Source organism: Strix aluco, chromosome 15 (assembly GCF_031877795.1).
Source record: "Strix aluco isolate bStrAlu1 chromosome 15, bStrAlu1.hap1, whole genome shotgun sequence".
In the NCBI taxonomy this organism is placed as follows: domain Eukaryota; kingdom Metazoa; phylum Chordata; class Aves; order Strigiformes; family Strigidae; genus Strix; species Strix aluco.
The window spans coordinates 4,286,771-4,308,190 of NC_133945.1; the positions used below are offsets into that span (position 1 = coordinate 4,286,771).

The following is a 21,420-nucleotide window of genomic DNA, read 5'->3' on the forward strand; positions in this document are numbered from 1 at the left end:
AAACTTCTCTGTGGGCCCCAGTCTGTGCAAGGGAGGCACACGCATGGAGGCACTCCTCAGCCCAGGCAGAAAAAGCCTTGTCTGTACGTCAAAATGGGACTGCAACTCCCTTCCCATCTGGTCCAGAAGAGCTGGAGGCTTCCCCCAGAAGGAGGGCAGAGAAAGAGCAGTGTTCACAGGAGCACCGTATGCCACTCAGGGGAAAAAATGGGGCCACCACAGTGCTGTTTGAGACTGAAACCCAACAGATCGAGCCAGACAATTCACAGTGGGAGGGGAAGGTGCTAGCTTGTACTCCTGAGACCCTCACCTGAAGCCAGGGTACAGCTAAACCTCGGCTGTCCCTCCCAAAACAGGGACGAGCCATTTGCAGCTGCAGCTGTGCATTCTCAAACACCAAAACGAAGAATACCAAGGCCCAGCTCACGGTTCTTGAACACTTGCAGTTGCTGGCAGTGGCAGCAGTTCCTCCACCTGCAGCCCTGCTGGTGCTCTGACCCTCTGCCTGCTGCATCCCCAAATTTCCTGCACCCACATGTCCCAGTTGCTGCCCAGACAGTGGTGCTACCACTAAACCTGGACACACTCTTTCCCCGCCTTCCCCACCCTTGGACAGGGAAGGAGCTGTATTGACCACCAAAGAATGCCCCCTTCAACTCAGAATCACAGAATCATCAAGGTTGGAAAAGGCCTTGAAGATTATCTAGTCCAACCATGAACCTCACACTGACTGTTCCCAACTACACCAGATCCCTCAGCGCTGGGTCAACCCGACCCTTAAACCCCTCCAGGGATGGGGACTCCCCCCCTGCCCTGGGCAGCCCATTCCAACGCCCAACAACCCTTCTGCAAAGAAATCCTTCCTAAGAGCCAGTCTAACCCTGCCCTGGCACAGCTTGAGGCCATTCCCTCTTGTCCTATCACTTGTTACTTGATTAAAGAGACTCATCCCCGGTTCTCTGCACCCTCCTTTCAGGGAGTTGTAGAGGGCGATGAGGTCTCCCCTCAGCCTCCTCTCCTCCAGACTAAGATGTTCAGAACTCAGATGTTCTCTCTCACTGATTTAAAATATCACTAGGTTTCAGAGTTAACGCTCAGACTTCCTCACCCTTGGATTGAAAGTGAACTAGATGGGTCACCTTCACCCTACAGATTATCTCAAACCAATTTAAAATATTACATTTCGGTGTTAACAACCAGCATCCAGCTGTTGCAGGTGAAGACCTTCTCTGGACCCAAGACACAGAAGGCAGCTTGCCTGTGACAAGCGATGTCCCAGACCCACGGGGGAGGCACGAAGAGGGTCCCCACCAAGTGAAACCAGGAGTGAGACTAAGTTCAGCAAGCACTCACCTCCCGGCAGAAGGTCACGATGTTTTCCCACAGGGCTTTGGCCTCTCCCTCGTCTGTCTGCCGCCTCTTCTCCACGTGCATGCTCTCCCGTCTCTTCAGGGGCTTGAGGCCCTTGCGCTGGGCCACGTACTGCTGGGGCGTATGGCAGGCCACGCAGTGCTTGGCCTTGAGCTCATTGAGCAAGGTGCAAGCGGGACAAGCCCACTGGCCCGGCCTCTCCTGGCCGGCGGGCAGCTGGGACGGGAAGAGACGGGCAACCTTGCGGGCAGACGGGGCCCTGCCACTGCAGGAGGAGCAGCCACCCTTGTCACAAGCCCCGCAGTCGGAGCAGCGGGGGGACGGCTCGCCCTGCGTCCCGTGCTCCTGGAAGCCGTGCAGCTTGGAGGAGCCGCAGGCTTTGCACTTCTGGGCCAGAGTGGGGTTCTTGAGGGTGCACTTGGAACAGGACCAGGTGGTGAAGTCAGGGCTGGAGGGGCTGCATGGGGTGAATCGCACCGAGTCCCCCACCAGATTGATGGTGTCACTGCTTTTCTGGGTGCTGCAAGCCTCGCACTTGCTGGCCCCGGCAGAGTTAAGCAGGGAGCAGGAGCTGCACTTCCAGTGGGACGGACTGACCTCCATCTCCTCCTCCAGCACGCTCAGCCGCTTGTTGGACAGCAGCTCCTGGAAGCGGGCAGCCGGGGCAGCCCTGGCCTGACCCTGCGGAGAACCCTTTTGCCCTGCTGCACTCTGAGCCACAGGTGGGGAGGCTTCAGGCCCTGGCATCTGCAGCTGGGGGGGCACCTCCCGGCGGCTTCGGGGCACCGGGTTGTTCTGGAGCCCCGGGGAGAAGGGACTGAAGGCTGGTATCTTCTGGGCCTCTTGTTCCATAGCCACTGGGCCCTGGGTGGCCACGGCGTCACCATCAGAGATCTCTGCAGAGACTAAAGGCTGCGGGGTAGAGGGGGCCATGTGAAATCCGGCTGGGGTGATGACTTCAGGGACGACCAGCGCCTCTGGTGGGATCTTGGGCAGGGAGAGCTTGCGTGGGCCACCACAGGCCGAGCAGGAATTGGCCACCGGCGTGTTGTGCAGTGTACAGCGCTGGCAAGCCCAGCCACTCTCCAGCTCCGCTTCATCAGGGCTCTTCCCCTCCGAGTCCTCGCTGCTGCTTTCTGACTTGGCAGCCTCCTCCTTGGATGTGCCCTTGGGCTCCACAAGCACGGTGGGCTTGGGCAAGATACCATTGATGACGGGCAAGGGGGAGCCGCTAGGGCCTGGCTCCGGGGTGAAGCCGCATACCTCACAGGTTTCCTTGCCCAGAAAGTTCCTGAAGGTGCAGCGGGCACAAGCCCATTTCTGTTCCTCCACGCTGAGCCGCAGGATGTGGTTGAGGTCGGGTTTCTGGCGGGGGGCTTCGCATATGGAGCACTGCCGCTGGCCGACGGGGTTCAGAAAGGTGCAGCGGGTGCAGGACCACTCGCGGACAGCAGCCATGGAGCCGGGAGAGTGGGAGTGGCTGGAAGAAAGAAGACGACAGAGTGAGGTCAAGGCCACCCGGTACATGGGGGTACCACGCGTTTCCTGGGCTGGCACGGTCAGGACCTTGCTTCCAGGAAGAGAGCAACCAGAAGTCCAGTCATTGCTTTCTGGGCACTTGTTCCGCTGGCACTGACAACCACTTTCTCCAAGTGCACAGCAATGAGCTGGCTTCCACCCAAAACACTTCAGGAAGGGCACAAGAAACAGCACCGCAATCCCACCAACCCCAGTCTCGTGTGCCCTGGCGAGCAAGCACGCTGCCTCTGCACCCAACCTCAACAATTTTATACGTCTGCAGCTTGTTTTTAACTCTCTGGAGGAGGTGACACCCTGTTCTGCCTTCTTGCTGTTCCCAGGGTCAAGTCTTTCCTTCTTCAGTGTCACTCCAGCCCACCCCTGTTTCACTTTCTGTTCCTCTCTCTCTCTCCCCTGCTTTTGGCTCACCACCATGGGCACAAGACTTATCCACAGTGGGATAACTGTGTTATCCCACACCAGACACCACCAAGCAAAGAAAAGCATGTTGTAGTGTATGGTGGTGCTTTTATCTGGCTTTGGGGCCAGAAGCCTGGCCCAGCCAGCCTGTGAGCAGTAGCTCTGTGCTGGAGCCAAAGCAGGTTGTGGTGCACTGGTGCAGGGACAGCTCACCAGCAGGTTCTGAGCTCAGCAAAGCGGGACACCGTGTCCCAGCTCCAGCTCCTGCCCTGCTTACCTGAGAAGCGGAGAGGGCACAGAGCCCTGCCCTCAGCACCAGCCCTCCGTTTCAACCTCCAGAATTGCCCAAGAATGCCTGAAACCCTGATGGGGGAACAGGTCCAATGTACGCCAGAGCTACCTCATTCCAGGGCAGAAAGTCGTAATAATGTTTTCTAGGCAGGTTCAATTTTCAGAAAGCAAAGCGCAGCACCAGCACCAGCTCCACAGGCCACAGCAACCTCCGAGCTTGCAAGGGAGCAGCTCTCCCTCACTGCGGCCCTTCTGGCGCTTTCAGGAAGGCAATGCCATGCTTGCACACAGGCTGACAAACACAGAAGGAATCCCAGCCCTGCATGGTGCCCTCTGTCCCCTGATCGGGGTCATTTCCTGAAGCTTTGAGCAAAGGCGGGGCTGAAACAGAGCTTTCTGCTTCCTCCTCCTTCACACAAGGACAAAACAGTTCTCCTTCAGGTAAATGTGCAGCATGAGCCCAGAGCCCTCCCTCCATGGACTCCTGCTTCCAGATAACGCAGCCAAGTCTAAAGTCCCAACCTTGAACTCAAGCTCCAGGCCAGCTGCACCGCTCTCCAGCTGAGCTGGTCACCTTCCAACCACTTCTACCCTGCCCTGCTTGCCCGAGATCCTGAGCAGGGCCAACTCTGCAGGAGAAGCCTCTGAGTCCACCCCGTGCCCTCAGCTCTTCCTGGGAGCAATAAATTCAGGCCATGCCAGATCAAGGAACGAGCAGCCTAAATCATGGGAGCTGCACCCCCAGCAGGCTCACCACTGGCTCCCCCTCTATGTCCCTTCAACAACCAAGTTCAACTACAACACCAGCTGGAACAAAGAAGGGAAAGACGATGTTTAGTGCCATAGAGGGCAGGCGCAGAAAGCTATGAGACGCTGGTGCAGTCCGCGGAGGGAACTGGGTCCTGGCTGGCCTCCAGCATCCCAGGCAGCAGCACCTGCACAACCAGCCTCCCAAGGCAGCTGAGCAGACTGCATTGCAGCAGCGGGGTCTTGAAGGGACAGAGGATGCAGCAAGAACCACCCCAGGGAGGAGGAGAGTGACCCTCCGTTTGACTGGGTACATGACAAACTCTCCTGGGAATGCTCCAGCATTTCCAGACCATGCTCCAGAGCCGTTGGAAGAGCAGCTCCCCCTCACAAAGAGATCAGACACAACCTTCAACTCCCTTCTTAAATCAAACATTTCTCTAAATAAAGCCTGAACTCAAGAAATCCATTTTATTGCAAGAGAGAGCTTGAAAATTCATTTGGTTCATATACCATGCCTTCATAGTTTGAACTTTACAAGGTATTTATTTACTGGAGTTATTTAAGGAATCTTTCCCAGCTAAGAGAAATATAAACACTGATTTTTCTGCCTGAAGTCCTACAGCTGTGAGCCACTGTACAGTCCTCTCTCCTGTGGCAGCACCATGCCCACAGCTGTCTGAAAGGGAGATCACTCCTCAGACACAGAAAGGGAAGGAGCTGTGTGCCCGGCTCCAGCAGAGGCAGAGAAGCAAATGGGGCCATGAAGGGCACCGTGATCCTGTCACATCCATTCGTCTTACTGGATGAAGTTCATCAAACCACAGGCATCAGCAAAAGGCAAGCAAAGGCTGTCAGCAACCTGTGCCATCCACATTCATCCTCCTGCAGCGTCCCGTGCTGCTACCATGCTGGAGAGCACTGGCTTCAAAAAATCCACCTCTAAATGCAGATGCCACCCTGCTTACTGCAGATCAGGGCCTTCCAACCACAGTCTTCCTGCTGCAGACATCGCTCTCACACCCATGGTCCTACCCAGCAGGCAAAGGCTTCTAGCCATGGAACCACAGGACCATGGAAAGAAATCACCTTGTCCCTTCCCATACCAATAGAGAGAAGGGAGAAACCGGGATAACCTAAAAGACAGAAGTACCACACGAGGGGGGCATCAGTGACAATCTGCAGGCTCGGGGAAAGCAGCACCCTTTCAGTTGGCTGGGAAGGAGATCCAAGCTCCAGGCAGCAAGAAGGGAGGCGGAAGCCAGGACGCTGCAGTGCTCTCCTCCAAGCTCCAATACAGGACGTGACACTTCCTGGCTGCACTGACCCGTCCCGGTCCCCTCCTCTCCCCCATGCTTCAGGAGTCAGCTCCCAACACTGTCCGTTCCAGGGACACCATCCTGCCTGATGCTGGGATTTCCACCTACTTGACTTTCTGCACTGACAGCTCTCAGGAAAACCAAAGAGCCTCCCAGAAAGGCCATCAGCTCTTCCCTCAAAGGTCTGTGGCAGCCCTTGCAGTGGCAGGGCCACCGGTGTGGCAAGCTCTGGCAGGAGACTTCCCTGCCTGCTTCTCCACCATGTTGTGGTGCCTGGCAACCCCACAGTCTTCCCTGCAAGCTAGTGGGAGATGCACAGAAATGGGAGAGGATATGGGACACACATCTTCGGCTGTCCCCCACAAGTCACCGGTTCCCCAGCCTTGATGACTGGCAGCACACCAGACTACAGCCTGCTCCCACCAGACTCCTACCTAGGACTGATGGACAATTCAAGTCCCTGGCCTGGAGCACCAGACAATTTAAGGGTCCAAAGATCACAGAGGGCACAATGCTGGAACCCATCCTTACATGGTACAGCCCATACCAGCACATAGTGGATCATCACGGCAGCCTCTGCCCCACAGCAACACCTACCCCTCAAAAATGAACTGGCTGAAGGAGAGACCCAACCGCAGCCTGTCCAAGCTCTGTACTTCTCCCCACAAAGCCTGGCTGTCTCCTTTCCCAGCGGGCAACAAGCCTGCAGTTGTCTCCACCATCTATTCACCAGACCCATCTGCTGCATAACACACATGGTCTCCAGCCCCAGAAAATGCAACTGAGATAAACATCACCTGCCACCTTCCCAGACGCCTGTGCAGGAGAGGAGCTCCTCTCAAAAACAGCTACTCCACAGTGACCTGGCAAAGTCATCCACCCACAGCAGGGCTTTTCCTGGGAAGGGGACACTTTACAGGGAGCACGATGACACAAGCTGTCAGCAGCCCGGCGGGCAGGCAGCAGGGATCTGCCAGAGGCTCTTGTTGGGTGCACACAGCAAGAAAAGGGCAACAGCCGTACAAGCCCACACCTCCAGCAGCATGGACAGGGCTGGCCCCACATGGCCACGCTTCCACTGCAGTAACCAACCAAGACAGGGTGCACATCAGCAGGCAGGAGACACCACCATGTTGGCAGGACTGCACTTACCTTGGCAGTCACAAGAGTGTAATTGCAATACTTAAAAATGAATATAGAAGGTACTCAACCAAGCAGGCAGCTTTCAGCATGCTGATCAGGTCCCAGGGAATCTCACTGCTTGCTCTGCCTTGAGGATTTAGGAGTGCCAGACAGCCCGCTGCTGAGGTGACAGCCTCTAGAGAGGGGATGTTGGCTGGGATACCCCAGCAGCCTTCACAGGCAGGATCTGGCAGCAGATATGCCCAAAAGATGTGTGGCTGTCTCCCTCTGGACACTGTTTCTGAGAGCACAGAGGTGGCAGGGGAAGGCTGTCATCAGGAAGGAAGGGAGAATTACTCCAGGGACATCATAGCCCTTTGCTTCCAATGTACAGAAACGTTCCTCTAACTGAAGCGGAGCAGAATTGTTAGGACAAGACAGGGAAGGGATTAAGAAGGCACCAACTCATCACCTTCCAAACCCACCTTGGGATAGTGATGTCTCCCTCCTAGGGCTCTGCTAAGCCATCGCTTAGTTTAGGAGGCTCTGCTGAGCTTGCATGTCCTGCTGCTACAGAGCCCTGGCTCCTACACAGCCACCAAACAAGCCGGGGTCTCCACCACCTTTGGGTGTCATCTGGGACCAAAGGCTTTTCTGGAGCCTCACCAGAGCAGGGCAAGATGGGAAGGAACAGGGCAGGGTGCGAGGCCAGGATGTGCCCAAAAACCTGCAGTTTGCGTCTTTCCTATCGGCAGGGAGCTGGTGGTGGGCCAAGCCTGGGTGATGTGCAGCTGAGCTCCAGGGCAGGAGATGGCAACCAGCCCTGGCCAGAAGCACCTCAGACTGCCAGAGCAAATGGCTCGAGGTGACCTGGGCACTGGAGCGAGAGATCCCAGGGCTCTACTGCAGAGCCCACACTGGCGACAGGATTATAGGAGCTTGTGTCAATCACACACAGCAACAGAACCAGGCTGTTTCTCTAAATAAAACTCCTCCAGACCAGCTAAAGCCTTAAAACTTACTGCTTTGGTTCTCTCCCACAATAAATAAACAAATAAATAAAAATCAATTGTTCTAGTCAGTAACGTACAAAGCCTGAGTTCTCTGAAACAGAACACGTAGCAAAATCCTCTTGTTCAACAAAGACAAGAAAAAGCACCAGAACTTTGTGGAAGAAAAAGAAAAATCACAAAAAACCCAAACAAAATCCTGCCTCAATTGTCTCTGAGCTGCATATCACTTCCCCTCCTCCCCATCCAGCTGTTTTCTATTTAACTCCTTCTTTCAACAGTACAGTGTGCTCTGACCTAAGAGAGAACTGCTGAGCCACCTCCCGCGCTGACCTACCACATCTCCAGAGCCAGTCGGAGCAGGAGACGTCCACGCCTGGGCCAGAGGGGGTGCGGGAGGTCAGGAACCACACGGCATCGCTCTGGCAGTTGAACTGTTAGAAGGGCACGTGGGTTGGGATCATGGCCCACACGTCATGAAGCCCAGGCAAGGAGATGCTGTTGCCTGAGCTGACTCACTGTTGCAGAGCCAGGCAAGGGCTGGTAGGTTGGACCAGGGGAAGGCTGCAGCAGATATACTGGCAGAGCAACACAGAAAGACTATGAACCGGGACTTTCCACTTTTTACAAATTTCTATAGGAGCATCAGTGGAGAAAAACAGTCTCTGATTCACACTTCTAAACCCCCAAGGCTATAGAAGTAAGCTCGCGAGCTCTCTGCTAGCATCATACAAACAAGGCAGGTTGCATAAGTATTTCCAAATCCTGCCTTTCCCACTCCTCCAAAGTGAGACAAGAAAATGAAACTGGCTTCAATACCAGTGACCTTCACCCAATCTCAGAGAGGCACAGGCAAAAATGAAGCACCAGAAGGGACCTGTGCCTTTGCCCTCTTCTCCCACTTTGCACCAGCACATATCTGCTGAGCAAGGGCAGAGACAGCAAAGAAAACCTCCCCTACACTCACCCACGGTCTCTTGGAGGATCATATCAAAGCAGCCACATCAGGCAGTGCCAGGCAGGCCCACTGCAATGGCACAAATGTGCCCACAAAACAGGAACCCCTGCTGGACCTCTCTACCTGTGAGCGAAAGCAGCACCCACTTGCACAAGAACAAGCATGGAGGATCCCAGGATAACTCAGGTCAGAAAGGACCTCAGAGAGTCTCCAGTCCCAAACTTCTTCTTCACACTGCATCTCTTAAGAGATCACAGCAGGTTGTTCAGGTTTATACAGGAAAACCTCCAAACATGGAGACTACACAGTCTCTCTGGGTAGCAAACTCTACTAACTGACTGTCCTTGGGGCAAAAATGCTTCTCCTTACACCCAGTCTGAGCCTCTCCTGTCTCATCCCATGCCTGTTGTTTCCTGTCCTCCTACCACACACGGCTGTGAACAGCCTGGCTCTGTCTTCTGGATGATGTCCCTGTAGGTACTGGTAGACCTCCTCAGAAGCCTTCTCGCCTCCAGCCTGAACGAGCTCAGCTCCCTCATCCTCTCCTTGCAGGACACACACTCCAGCACCCCGACCACCTTAGTGCCCCTCCACTGAACCAGGAGCAGTCTCACAACTACACCTTTCTGGCTTGCACTCTTGCTCCCCTTGCTCAGCACCGGGGAAGTGTTTGGTACTGTATGGGTCTGAACAACCCCGCAGAACAGGGCTGGTGGTGTGAATCCCCCCCAGGAGAGCTGAGAAAGTGCTAAGGGAGACCTGGTTGAAAAGCTGCTACAAAACACAGCTTCACCCTAGCAGGAATCTGCCAACTTCAAAAGCACCTTCTGGTGACTATAAAGGGACTAATTTTTAGAGAAACTCTTGCTAGAATAGCTTGGCTTTATCACCATGTCTGACACCTCACGTTGTTCCAGGCACCACCACTACAAGCGGCTGTCCAGCCCAGGACAGAGGTTGGCCTCTGAGCAGACCTGGCCTGTAGCATCCAGAACCTGCAGCTCCCTGTATGAAGCAGCACTGGGATCATCACACCAAGGTCAGAGGAAGAAGGAAAAACCAACTCCAAAAAGGACACTACCTTCTTCATGAAACCTCTGTCTCATACCAGGTGGCTCCTCCAGCTGGGACTGGAGCTGGGGCCTTGGTCTGAGCTCCTGGCTGCACCATTCTCTCTGTTCCATCAGTCTGGTGGAGGGGAAACCCAACAGCTACAACTACACAAATGCCTCCTTTTGTTGAGGCGGTTGATGACTAAGACTTCTTGATACTGAAATATTAATTTTGAAGTGCTCCAGAGCTTTATTATATATTTGTATCTGCTCTCACTCTTTAGAGTCAATCCAGGACAAAATGTCAACTAGTTCCCAGAAACACAGCTTAAATAGGGAAAGGCAAAACAACTGAGGGATCAGCCCGATCCACTTCCATGCCAAACTCTCCTCTGGCTAGGACACCCCTTCTTTCTGGAGGTTACCCCTTCCCTGCCCAGTATCAGTGCTCCTGACCATTCACTGGGGCAGGACAATTACATTTATGCAGAAAATAGCATTTCCCACTGGTAATAACTTGCAATGAATTGAAGCAGGACAATTGTGACAGATGAAAATCACTCATCAAAGCAGAAGGGGGGAAAAAAAAAATTCTAATTCAGCAGCAGGAGACTGTGCAAGGGTGAGTACTTGATGGTGAACGGGTCCATTAAGGACCCATCAACACCACATAACCCTCCCCAGAAGGTGCCAAGAGGCTCTGAGTTTTTCAAGCTGATGAAGCACTCCAGTTCCTGGGAATTTCTTGGTCCCATTGCACCAAATCTCAAGAGGGTTTTTGCACAGTTTCTATTCAGCTTCTAGTTTTCCCACGCTGGACACAGCTCCGCCAGCTCAGATGTGCTCCACCAGCCAGGGAGAAAAGAGGCTGTGCGTTTCAATGAGAAGTTCCCAGGGGAAAACTGAACTCTGCTAATGAGAAGTCTGAGAAAAAAAAACACTGGCTCCAGATGTATGGAGTTCATTCAGCAGTATATTTTTGTGGCAGCCAACAAAACCACAGAACGCGCTCTCAAACTGCAGCTTTCCCTGCAATTTACTGTGGCGTCACCTTCCCCAAAACAGGGCTTGCCTGTCTTAAGACAGACAGATGTTAATGCTGGGTGAGAGGGGACATTTTGCTGTAGGACAGAGAAGAAAGGACTTCCAAGGCAACGCTCTGCAAGTACAACTACTTATGAAGGATGCAAACGGAACATTTGCCGGCCATGAAGAGGCCTCAAGAACCTGTCAAGAGTGCAGTGGGAAGTGGGAGGAGGGCAGAGGCACAGCTGGGACAGGAGCACTCTGAAAGCTCCTGTAACATGCACCAAAGTCTGGCTTGATGAAGGAAGGAAGTTGAGGAGACCATCATCACTTGGAGGGTCCTCTTCACAGCTGAAATCCCTTGCTGGGTTTGGCCCAGAAAAATGAAAGAAGGAGCAGAGTCTTTGAAGGGATCAGCCCATCTGAATACGTGGTCACTGGCACTGCAGGCCCAGCACCACGAATGCAAAGTGACACATGTCTGCAAGGAGCAGGCCTCACATTAGCTTTCCTCCAAGGCTAAGGATATACAGGCAGCGTTATCCTAAACTGATGGACTGGAGACAAGAGATTTTTATCGTTCTTCATGCAAAATCATCAAAGCAGAAACAGAATCTGGAAGGCTTGCCTTGTGAGAAAAACAGGACGTGCACCATTAGCCTTTAATATACCTTAATTGTCTCGGTGTTGTAAGATACTAGTTTTCAGAACAAAACCAGTTTGGCTGGCAGGGTGCTGTGCAGTACAGGCATGCTGAGACAAGACCATTCTCAAAGGCTCCTCTGCTAATGAATAGGTTACCCAAATCTCTGCCAGGGCAACAAGAAGAATCCCTGGGGATACAAAAGGAAGAGGCAGACCGAGTATTTCAAGGAGGCCAGTAAAGTCCAAGTTCTAGCTTTGCTCTAATGTCATGAGGTTTTGCAAGCTCTGGATTCACAAGCTTTTGATAAGGGTCCAGGTGTCTCACCCTAAAGAAGCACCTCCTACACCTACCCAAGGTTATCAGAATGCAGGGTCCAGACGAGATGGCCAATGGCAATGTGACCTCTTCAAAACTCAGGATGGAGGCATGGGGAATGTGCTACACTGGCACCCAGTTGCACGGGATCATCAAAGGACCTGCTTTGCTGCAGCAAGGCTTGTAGAAGAACACTCCAGGAAGGTCCCTCTGGAGTCCTGGAGACAGCCACCAGCACAGCCTCAGCTCCTCTCAAGCTACGCTGTTTCTCATTAAGGTCAATTCCAGCCTGTTGTTATAATTAATAACCTCATCTTGCCTCCCTGCATGCAAGCATGGGAAATTTCTGCAGTTGCAATCACAGTTCACTTCAAAGAAACCAATTTAGCACAGCGCTACTGCTGCCATCATTCCTGTACTCAATTACTTTATTTACCTTTTCTGTACCTAATTTCCCTGGTCTTTTGGGTATCTGGGGAAATTAAGAGCAAACAATATCAAGCTCCAGTTGCACCCAAGTATTATATTAGGTGAGGAAAATGTGTCATTAACTCAGGCCAGCACCATACTATGTATATGCTTAAATAGGTTCGATAATGTCATAATACATTGATGTGGCTCAAGGTGGTGATGAACTGAATGGTGTCAATCCATTTCTTGCCTTACTTTGACTACACGGCATGGACTTTGTCTGAAATCCACCTAGAGTGGATATCTGAACCCACTTAAGAGCAAATACACAATGGAGGTACACCAGTTTTATAGGGTTTTGTCACAGTTGCATGAAATTGGTGTAATTTGGCTGTAGAAAGCCCAAAAGATCTCTGCAGATACCCTGGTTCTGCTAAAACATTTGGGGGCACCTCAGCATGCCTGCAGCTCCCACAAAAGCGGCTCTTTCAGGGGAAAAAGGACCACAGTCCTCCAGCAAACACAACATAAGAATTCAAAAAATTTTTTTTTATTTTGTTAAAAAAAAATAGACCAGAAAGGCCTGAACCCTAGAAGACTGATGGACCCCAATTATGTTGGATACTAGTAGCTTCAGCTACAAAAAGCACTTAGCAAGAGAGCACTTAGAAAACAGTAGTTTTGTTTTTTAGAAAGCCTGGTAAAAAATGGTTCAGCTACCTTGTATATTTTTTGTAATTTCACTCTATCTTTGGTCTGAGAACTGTCCCAGAAAGTTTCACACATAAAATTGTCCAGCAAAATTCATGAGCATCTAAAATGAAGGAAGATTCAGTCTCCATTGAAATCAATCCCACAGACCAACATGATACATCTTACAGATCTGCTACTGAATAAAACAATTACCTGTTTGCAAGACAGCTTGTATAGAAAGGCTCAAAAAACCCCAGACTTTCACACCCAGCCATCAAACCAAGGCCTCCAGACTGAAAAACTGAGAGATGTGATCCACAACCCAAACAGGGTAAAGGTCTTGCCAACATTATGTGGAAACACACGGATTATGCGAGCTGCTGTAACTCAGCTTTTGGCCCTTCAGACTCATCGTTTAAGCAATGCCTGGGGAAAGTTTTTCTGGAAGCAGCAAAAGGGAATTTGGGAATTATATTTTCTGGAAAGGTTTTCATGAGAACGACCTGCTGCCAACCCAAGTCCCACAGCGATCTCCAGCCAGCATCTATCAGGTGGCAATGCCCATGAACACCAAACCAACCTCCTAGACCTTCGACTTTCCACACCGAGATGACAGAACAAAAACTCAGTATCAGCCACTAAGGAAGAGGGCTGATCCCACACCCCAGCAGTCAGGGACAAGACTGAAACGCCAGCACCAGGGATGCTCCTCGCTGTGCGAGGTGCTCGCTGCATATGTACACCGGTGGGTGCCCCGGAGCCCCGCTCACTCGCTCATGCTGAGAACAGGTTTAGTACAAATGTGCATTGTGGTTTCACTTCAAAGGCCCCAGCAGGAGGGAGTTTGCATTTATTCACATGTGGAGAAGCCTGAATGCTTCTGCGGAAAAGAACGAAGAATTTCAAACTCTGAAAAGATCCCCTTGGTTAGGAAGGAAGACTTTGAAGGAAGTGCAGGGGCTCCAAAAACTTATTTAATCATTCCCTGACTGGCCCTTCCTGGAAAGCTTCTCAAGAGCCTATGAAGGGTCAATCATGGTGGACACCTTCTCTGGTTGGTAATACAGATGAACTGAAAAAAGGTGAATCAGGGTGAGGGGAGAGCAGTTCAGCTGCCAGGCAGCAATGCAGGCTACGGTCAAAGGCCAAACAGGTTCAGATCTGGCAGAAGAGAAGTGACTCCTGCTGACCTGGCTGCAGCGTTCAGCCTCGACTCTCAGACCAAAAAACTCTAGCCCTTTGAAGATGGAAGGAGAAGAGATTATTACAGAGCAAACACAGCCCTGGCAACCTCAGCACATCAAGGACTAATGGAATGCCATCAATACGATCATGCACCCATCAGGGACCAGTGAGACACCGAATGCTCTGGGATGAGCTGCAGCACAAGCCCTCCATGGAGCAACGTCCTTTAAACCTCAAGGTGTGCAAGGAGAAGGGTGGGAGATACCAGGAGCACCTACTGGCCTTCTGCATCCGCAAGGAACCTGAGGACAAACACACCTAGAGCAGTACAACGACAAATCACACCCTAGAGGCAGCCTCTCCTCTTGCAGTCACGAGGGCTCCCTGCCGATCTGGACAAACTGGTGAGCAGTTTAACATGGAACAAGAGAGCAGAACACATCATATAGGTGCTACTCCCATCAGGAGCACAGACCTCCAAGCCTTCGCTGAAGTTAGGCTAGCACAAGATGTATAGAAATCAGGGGATATCAACAACAACAGGGAGAGGATTTATGACCGACATGCCAGATCTAGGAGGACTAGAAGATACTGGCCAGGAACAGCTGGGAAGATGATGTTCTTTACTACTACTATTATGCCAATTCATTTCAAATCATGGCAGGTTTTAATTTAAAAAGCCAACAGAAATTGTGTCCTTTAAAAAGGGCAGAAAAGTTGGTAACAGCAATGAACTAGGAGAAGATCCCAGGGAAAAACAGCACAGGGTTAATACCTCTCTCAGAGCATTAACAGTAGCCAATAAATGGCACCCAGGGAGGCCACAGAACATCCCCTTCAACATGTGTTTTGCCCAGAGAGGAAGAAGGGCAAGGCTTTGCTGTCTTCACAGAATCACAGAATCATCTAGGTTGGAAAAGACCTTGAAGATCACCTAATGCAACCATTAACCTAATACTGACAGTTCTCAACTACACCATATCCTTAAGCGCTATGTCAGACGCATTGCTGAGACCTAAACAAGGCTAACATACCAAGGAGAGACGTCCTTTTTGGCTCCATCAAGGACGTGTGCCACTCCCTCTGATCCAATGGTGGAGGGGTCGTTCTCTGTTACTGTCTCTTAACCATCTCCACTGAGGAACTGCTGGGTGCCAGGCCTGGCCATCAACCCTTCTCACCAAGGCCAGGGGGGATATCTGCTATCCACGCCTGTGTGTTGGCCACAGGAATTCCTGCCTGCCCATGTGGTGTCTGCCCAGAGACAACAGGATGGGAACAGCTTCGTATCAATGATTATCTATAATGCTTGGGTCAGGAAAAGCGGGAGGGATGGCCAGAAGAGCTCAGAGTGGAAGGATTTCAGATGAAATGTGGGAGAGAATGGACTAGAGGACATCTCTTAAGACATCTCACGTCTGAAGAGCATGGCATGGGACAGAATTGAGGAGCTGCAGGTGAAGCTCTGTGAGCAACTTCTCACCCCCACCTCACTTCCACAGCCAGCGTCACCAGCTCAGCTCCAAAACACCATCCTGTACTTTCAGAAAGTAAATTAAATCCTTTTTTCCCAGGATGAAAAGGAAATTCAAAGCTATATGCTGCCTTTGAGGCCTGAAAGGAAAAATACTGTTGTTGGAGGGTGCCACGCAAGCGTGGAGAGGGCTGTCTGCCCCCTCGCACGGCCCTGCAGGGGTTGCAGAGTGGTGGGAGCAATCGCAATGCAGGCACAACCATGGGGAAGGAGGTGGGAGGACCCTGCTGAGCCCCCCTCTCCTTTTGTCTCACCAGTTCCCAGCCCTGCCCACAAACAGCTGCATGACACAGGCCGCTATTTGCCTGAGCAACAACCGTCTTTTCCCCTAAATTCTCCTGAAAAAACAAATCAAGGCATAGCTCCAAGGTGCAATTAAGAAAAAAACAACAGTAATTAAGATCTTGGTACCATTTGAGATGGAGGGAGAGAGAAAGACTGTAAGGTCTGAGACTAAGGAGAGCGAGGCTGCAGCCTGGCAGAAGGAAGAAGCAGAGCCCCCAGCTTCCTCTTCCTCTCCTGGGCCGTCACCCCAGCTCCTGGCAGACCTGCTGCGGGGCACTCCTCCTGTGAACGAGGAAACTTCTCAGGGCCCAAGCCCATGCTGCCAAGCTCTGCTGCGGCACCGTCCCACGCCAGACCACGCAGCTCCCCGCCACGCTCAGGGCACCGCAAGCAGGACCTCACGCCTTCCAGCGAGATGAAGGCAGCCGGGCGCTGTGGTCCATTGCCAACGGCTGTCAGGCTCTCTTCAGGATGATTAACAGGCCTTAATGAAAAGCTAAGCCAGTCCTGTGCCTCAGGAAAGCAGTTCATGCTTAATAACCCAGCCAACAAGCTTCGCACTGATCTGCAGAAAGAAAGAAAGATTGCCAAGGGACAGAGGAAGAGAGAGGAACTCTGGCAACTCCCGATGTCCCTGGAGTTCAGCCTATGGTTGGATCAGGGCACGGTAATCAAGCCACCGCAGCTACGCTACAAATGTCATCTGCCAGCAAGGGGCAAGGCGAGGATGGAGGTTCCTCCCAGAGCCAATGCCACCAACTAGCAAGCCCTGCTATGTTTCGACCTGCTCCACTGGTGACAAGAGATCAGAAAGCAGAGGGCAAACCTGAATGTCCTCTATTCTACTTCAAGAACAACATTTGAAAACCCCTCCAAAGAACACCGATCCCAGAGGAGGACCTCAATGCACAGAGCAGAAGCTCAGGGCAATGACCCAGATGAACAGGGTATTGGAGTTTGCACACACATGCACACACTCTTTCCACCTAGTCCTTGGCCTCACACACAACTTCCAAGTGCACTCACATTCACTGCCAGGTGCTGGAAAAAAAACACACAAGGCTTGGTGCAGCCTGCTGCGCTGGAGCCATGTCCCTCCACGCTTTACTGACCTGGGGTGAAGCAGAGCCGAGGGTTGGCTTGGTCAGCTTGCCTGCCTGGGCCCGCATGGGAGTGCAGAGGCTTTGAACCACAGTAAACCCCACCAACCTCACAGATGGCTCCAGCCTTTCCTGCTCCTGGATCATCCGCACCTTCTCCAGCTCTGTTCCCCTTCCCAGGTTATGTCAGGTCAAGCAGATGAATGCAAGACTGCACAAAATTTGTTGCTGCATCAGCTGCGGTTTTGGGAGCCTGTTGCCATGCTGCAGCCAGCAGGTTCTGTTCTCCCTGCAGGCTCAGGGGGAGGAAGAACAAGGCATGAGAAGCCACCTCAGGTGCTGTTCAGACTCTGGGCAAATGAACCAGCATCTCCTCCACGCAATAGGAAGAAGCAGCAATTTATTCTGACAAACAGTGAAAGCCTGCAGCGGGGTTGGCCCTTTCTGTCAAAGCTGGTGTACACACAGAGGCTTACGTGCTGGAGCGGAGAGGGGAGGGTACCGGCAGTCAAGTGATATACGCATCACTCACAGAGGAAGACGATCAGCAACTCAGAAGAACCAGGCTGCAAGAGATACCTGCCTACCCACGTGGGAGCCCGGTGGCAGGCAAGCACCGTGTGTGCTAGCCAGCCATCACTACTTGTCCTCCACACCCAGAGCTGCCAGCAAGCAGCAGGGGCTCAACACGGCACTCAGACACACACCGCGGCACCTCTCAGCACACCCCTCTTTAGAGGGTTCATATCTCAACCCTTCAGCCTCGAAAGGGGTTGAACATTTGGGCACAAGTGCCTCTGGGATGAGGCACAGTGTTAAGGAGCATCCAGCAACGTGGCCCAGGTGGGATGTTCATATCTGCATCTTGAGCTTATAAGTGAAGTTCAAGTTGGCTGTGGAGTGTTCACAGGCCAGGAGGCCAGAAAATACAAGCTCTTAACTTTTAAGGGACCTGTAACAAGATGAATCTGGGATGTCAGGTGTCTGAATTAGCCAAGAGAGAACAGGCAGCAACACAGAAGCCCCCTCTTGAAGGAACGTGATTCCAGTGTCCATTTGGTCTCCAGGGAATGGACAGATATGGCTGTGTCCTCCTTAGCCTGCAACACCCATCTGGCTGTCAGATTCTCTCTTTCCACAAAGCAGCTGGAGAGGTTCTGGATAGAACTGAGAATGACTTTCCCACTGCAGCCTAAGAAACACTGTCAGCACCTGAAAAAACTGAGATTTCAGACCTGTAAACACTTCTATGCATGTATCTGTGCAGCCCTGTGCCTGCAGCAGACAGTGGTGGTGTGGAGAGCCTTGGATTCTCCTTCCACGGGGCCTGTTACCAAGACAGCAACCAAGGCACTGACAGACAACAGGTCCTGCCCAACCACTAAGTCCATGAGTCCGTGATGAGTCCAGAAACCAAATATTAATTTCTCAAGTCTTGGCAATGCTCCTTCACCGTCCTCTGAATTATTCCTATTCGCTAGCACAACGATTTCCAAACCTTTGGGTCAATCCAGACCTGCCCTTTGCAAGCAGTAATAACCAAGTGTGGGAGCACACACTTGCCTGTATCCCAGAATAGAAAGCAGCTGGAGTTGCATCTGAGCACTGCCAACAGGAAGATGAGAGTTTCAGACACTCCTCTTTTTCTGCTGACACTGTCTTTACAGGCTCTCCTCACTGCTCTCCACTACATATACAGTTCCTTTAACTGCTGATTTTCCACAGGTGGTGAAGTTCCAGATGCTCCTGGGAGGCTTTTCCAACTTTATTTATTCTATTTAAATAACAAGGGCATATGGTTTATTACAGCTTAAAGGGTTTGTGTGTGTATGTGGGAGGAATCTTAAGAGAACAAAACATCTGAGCCCGGGATTCAGAGAGCTACCAGGACCTCTGAGCACACAGATACTAGACACCAGTGCCCGGCCACAGAGGAGCAGAGAACCACCTCTGTCGGCAAACATCAGACCAAGGGCTGTGAATGAGTTTCTAGCTCCTCACCTACATCACACTAGATCCTTCAGTGCTAGCAAGGAGATTTATACCAGCCCAGGAGAGCATCAGGACTCCTGTTCCCTTTCTAGAACAGCTGCCATCCCCTGAACAGGATGCAGGTCCAATCTCCAGGACAAGGCCAGAGCCAGAGATCAGGTTAAACAGGATCTCACCGGGAGCTGAAGCAGCTACACACAGCCCTTGGAAACAAAGTATTCATGCTGAATCAAGCTGTGCCTGCTCCCTCTACAACCAGGGGAGCCCTGGCTAAGGACAGACTCAGCATGACAAATGCTTCTTTGAGGGAGGATCTAAGCATGGAGGCACAGAAAGATAAGGAGCCCTTCAGTGCTACGAATCTGAGAAAGTGGGAAGGAAAGAAAGCACCGATGGGGCTGATTTCTACAGTTAGGTTTTACAATACTTACCTACTCTCAGAAGGGAGGGGAGGAGGCAAGGAAGGGAGCAAGAAACTGAACTCATTAAACTGCTCTTTCATCTGAGGAGCTGGGACATCTTCAGCAAGGAGGGTGGACTCCCGGGACCAAAGGACACTTGATTCCCCCCATTTAGCTACCCACACCTGAGGTATGTTTGAACAATCACTTCAAAAGCAACCCCTGCAGAGGAAAGAAAGCTGGATGAAGAGGAAACGCTATTTGTTGTTTTCATTTCTCTGTCTTTGAGCTAATTAAGGAATTTCTTTTTAAGTGAGGGTCTGTGGTCTACCTCAAAAGAGCCTGCACTCCTGTCCTGGTTTCGGCTGGGATAGAGTTAATTTTCTTCCTAGTAGCCAGTACAGCATTGTGTTTTGCATTTAGGATGAGAATAATGTTGATAACAGACTGATGTTCTAGTTGTTGCTCAGTGTACTTACACCAAGCCAAGGACTCTTCAGCTGCTCAGGCTGCCCTGCCAGCAAGCAAGCTGGGGGGGCACAAGAAGCTGGAAGGGATCACAGCCAGGACAGCTGGCCCCAGCTGGCCAAGGGATATTCCATACCACAGGGCATCAAGGATCAGTATATCAGTACAAGGATCAGTATATCAGTACATAAACTGGGGGGAAACCTGGCTGGGGAGCACTGCTCAGGAGCAGGCTGGGCATCGGTCGGTTGGTAGTGAGCAATTGTTTTCCATTTGCATCACTTGTTTTTCTTGGGTTTTATCTCTTTTTGTTATTTTCCTTTTCAATAAAATTTATTATTATTTTATTTCAAATATTAAGCTGTTCTTATTTCAACCCATGAGTTTTCTTACTTTTACCCTTCTGATTTTCTCCCCTATCCCACAACGGGGGGAGTGAGCAAGCGGCTGTGTGGTGCTTAGTTACCAACTGGGGTTAAACCACAACAGCTCCCTGTAGAACAGAGCAGGGAAGGGCAAGGTGGGCAACCAGAGTCAGAGCCCTGCAAGTCCCTAGACACTGCAGGGACTGCTGGCTCTGTGCTTCTCTGCAAAAATCCCAGCTACTCCAAACCCTCAGAATCTCACTGTTTTCCCACACACATCTGCAGCAGATGCCTTTCCCCTTTGCACCTTGGTTTTCTCATCGGTACATCACACAAAAAGCAAGTCTTGTTGACATCAGGCAGACCTATCCTTGCATCTTTCAACACTTGCCTTGTGTTTTAAGAAACCAACACGGAAAATGCTTTTGAAGCTTCACAGACAGCCAAGATGAGGCTAAGACAAAGGCATGGTCTGTACCTTTATTCTGGTCTCATAATACCTGGCCTCAGCGCAGGGTGGTCAAGTTAAAGCATGGTGGGGAGGGGGCTGCACAGGTGGAGCACACATCCAAGGAGACAGCACAGGCAGCTGGGAAACAGGTTTGCTAGGACAAATGGCTCCTGGTGTGGGACTGTGCAGATAGATCCCTTGCATGAACTAAATGGCAAAGGTTTTGCCCTTCGCACACCTCACAGGGCTATTTCCTGCCGTTCTTCCCAGCACAGTCTGTAGAGGATACAGGCATTCTGCATCAGAAAACAAAAGCATCTGCGTGTGCAGGGTAGTTTGGTCCATAGGCCTGGATGAAGACCACCTTCTACAACTTTAGATGTCACACACCTGAACAAGGGCATTTGCACCTTATACTAGCACCCCTCCTATCCCCTGTTTGAGGTTATTTCACACCACTTTCCAATGTTAGCACTGGAGGCTGGGGTGGGAGGAGAATTTTCCTGTTTCCCAGGACTAGAGAGATGTGGGACTAAGCCTAAACATGCTGTGGGCCCGTAACTGGAAAAAGCCAGGAAAATCTGATGGGACTGTAAACCAGGCACACTCAGGACTCACCCATAGCCCCTTACTCCCAGTGCAACCTCCCTCTCACGTGGAGAGGCTGGAAGAGGAGATTTACTGGTGGCTGCCAACCTGAATTGCTGCTCAGCTAAGATTTATGCTGCAATTTGTAGTGC

General features: G+C 51.6%; 1 protein-coding gene across 16 annotated transcripts in view; it reads right to left on the reverse strand.

Moving 5' to 3' along the window:
• CAPN15 (calpain 15) overlaps window positions 1-21,420 on the reverse strand; it is a 61,600-nt gene that overhangs the window by 12,894 nt on the left and 27,286 nt on the right. For 14 of the 16 annotated variants that reach the window (XM_074841538.1, XM_074841535.1, XM_074841545.1 and 11 more), the window contains one exon: window positions 1,354-2,851. In XM_074841538.1, coding sequence (XP_074697639.1) covers window positions 1,354-2,851 — 1,498 coding nt within the window. Of the gene's footprint in view, window positions 1-1,353; window positions 2,852-8,135; window positions 8,227-17,112; window positions 17,132-21,420 lie in introns of those variants that run through there. The other 2 variants (XM_074841542.1, XM_074841543.1) reach the window with 2 other exon arrangements.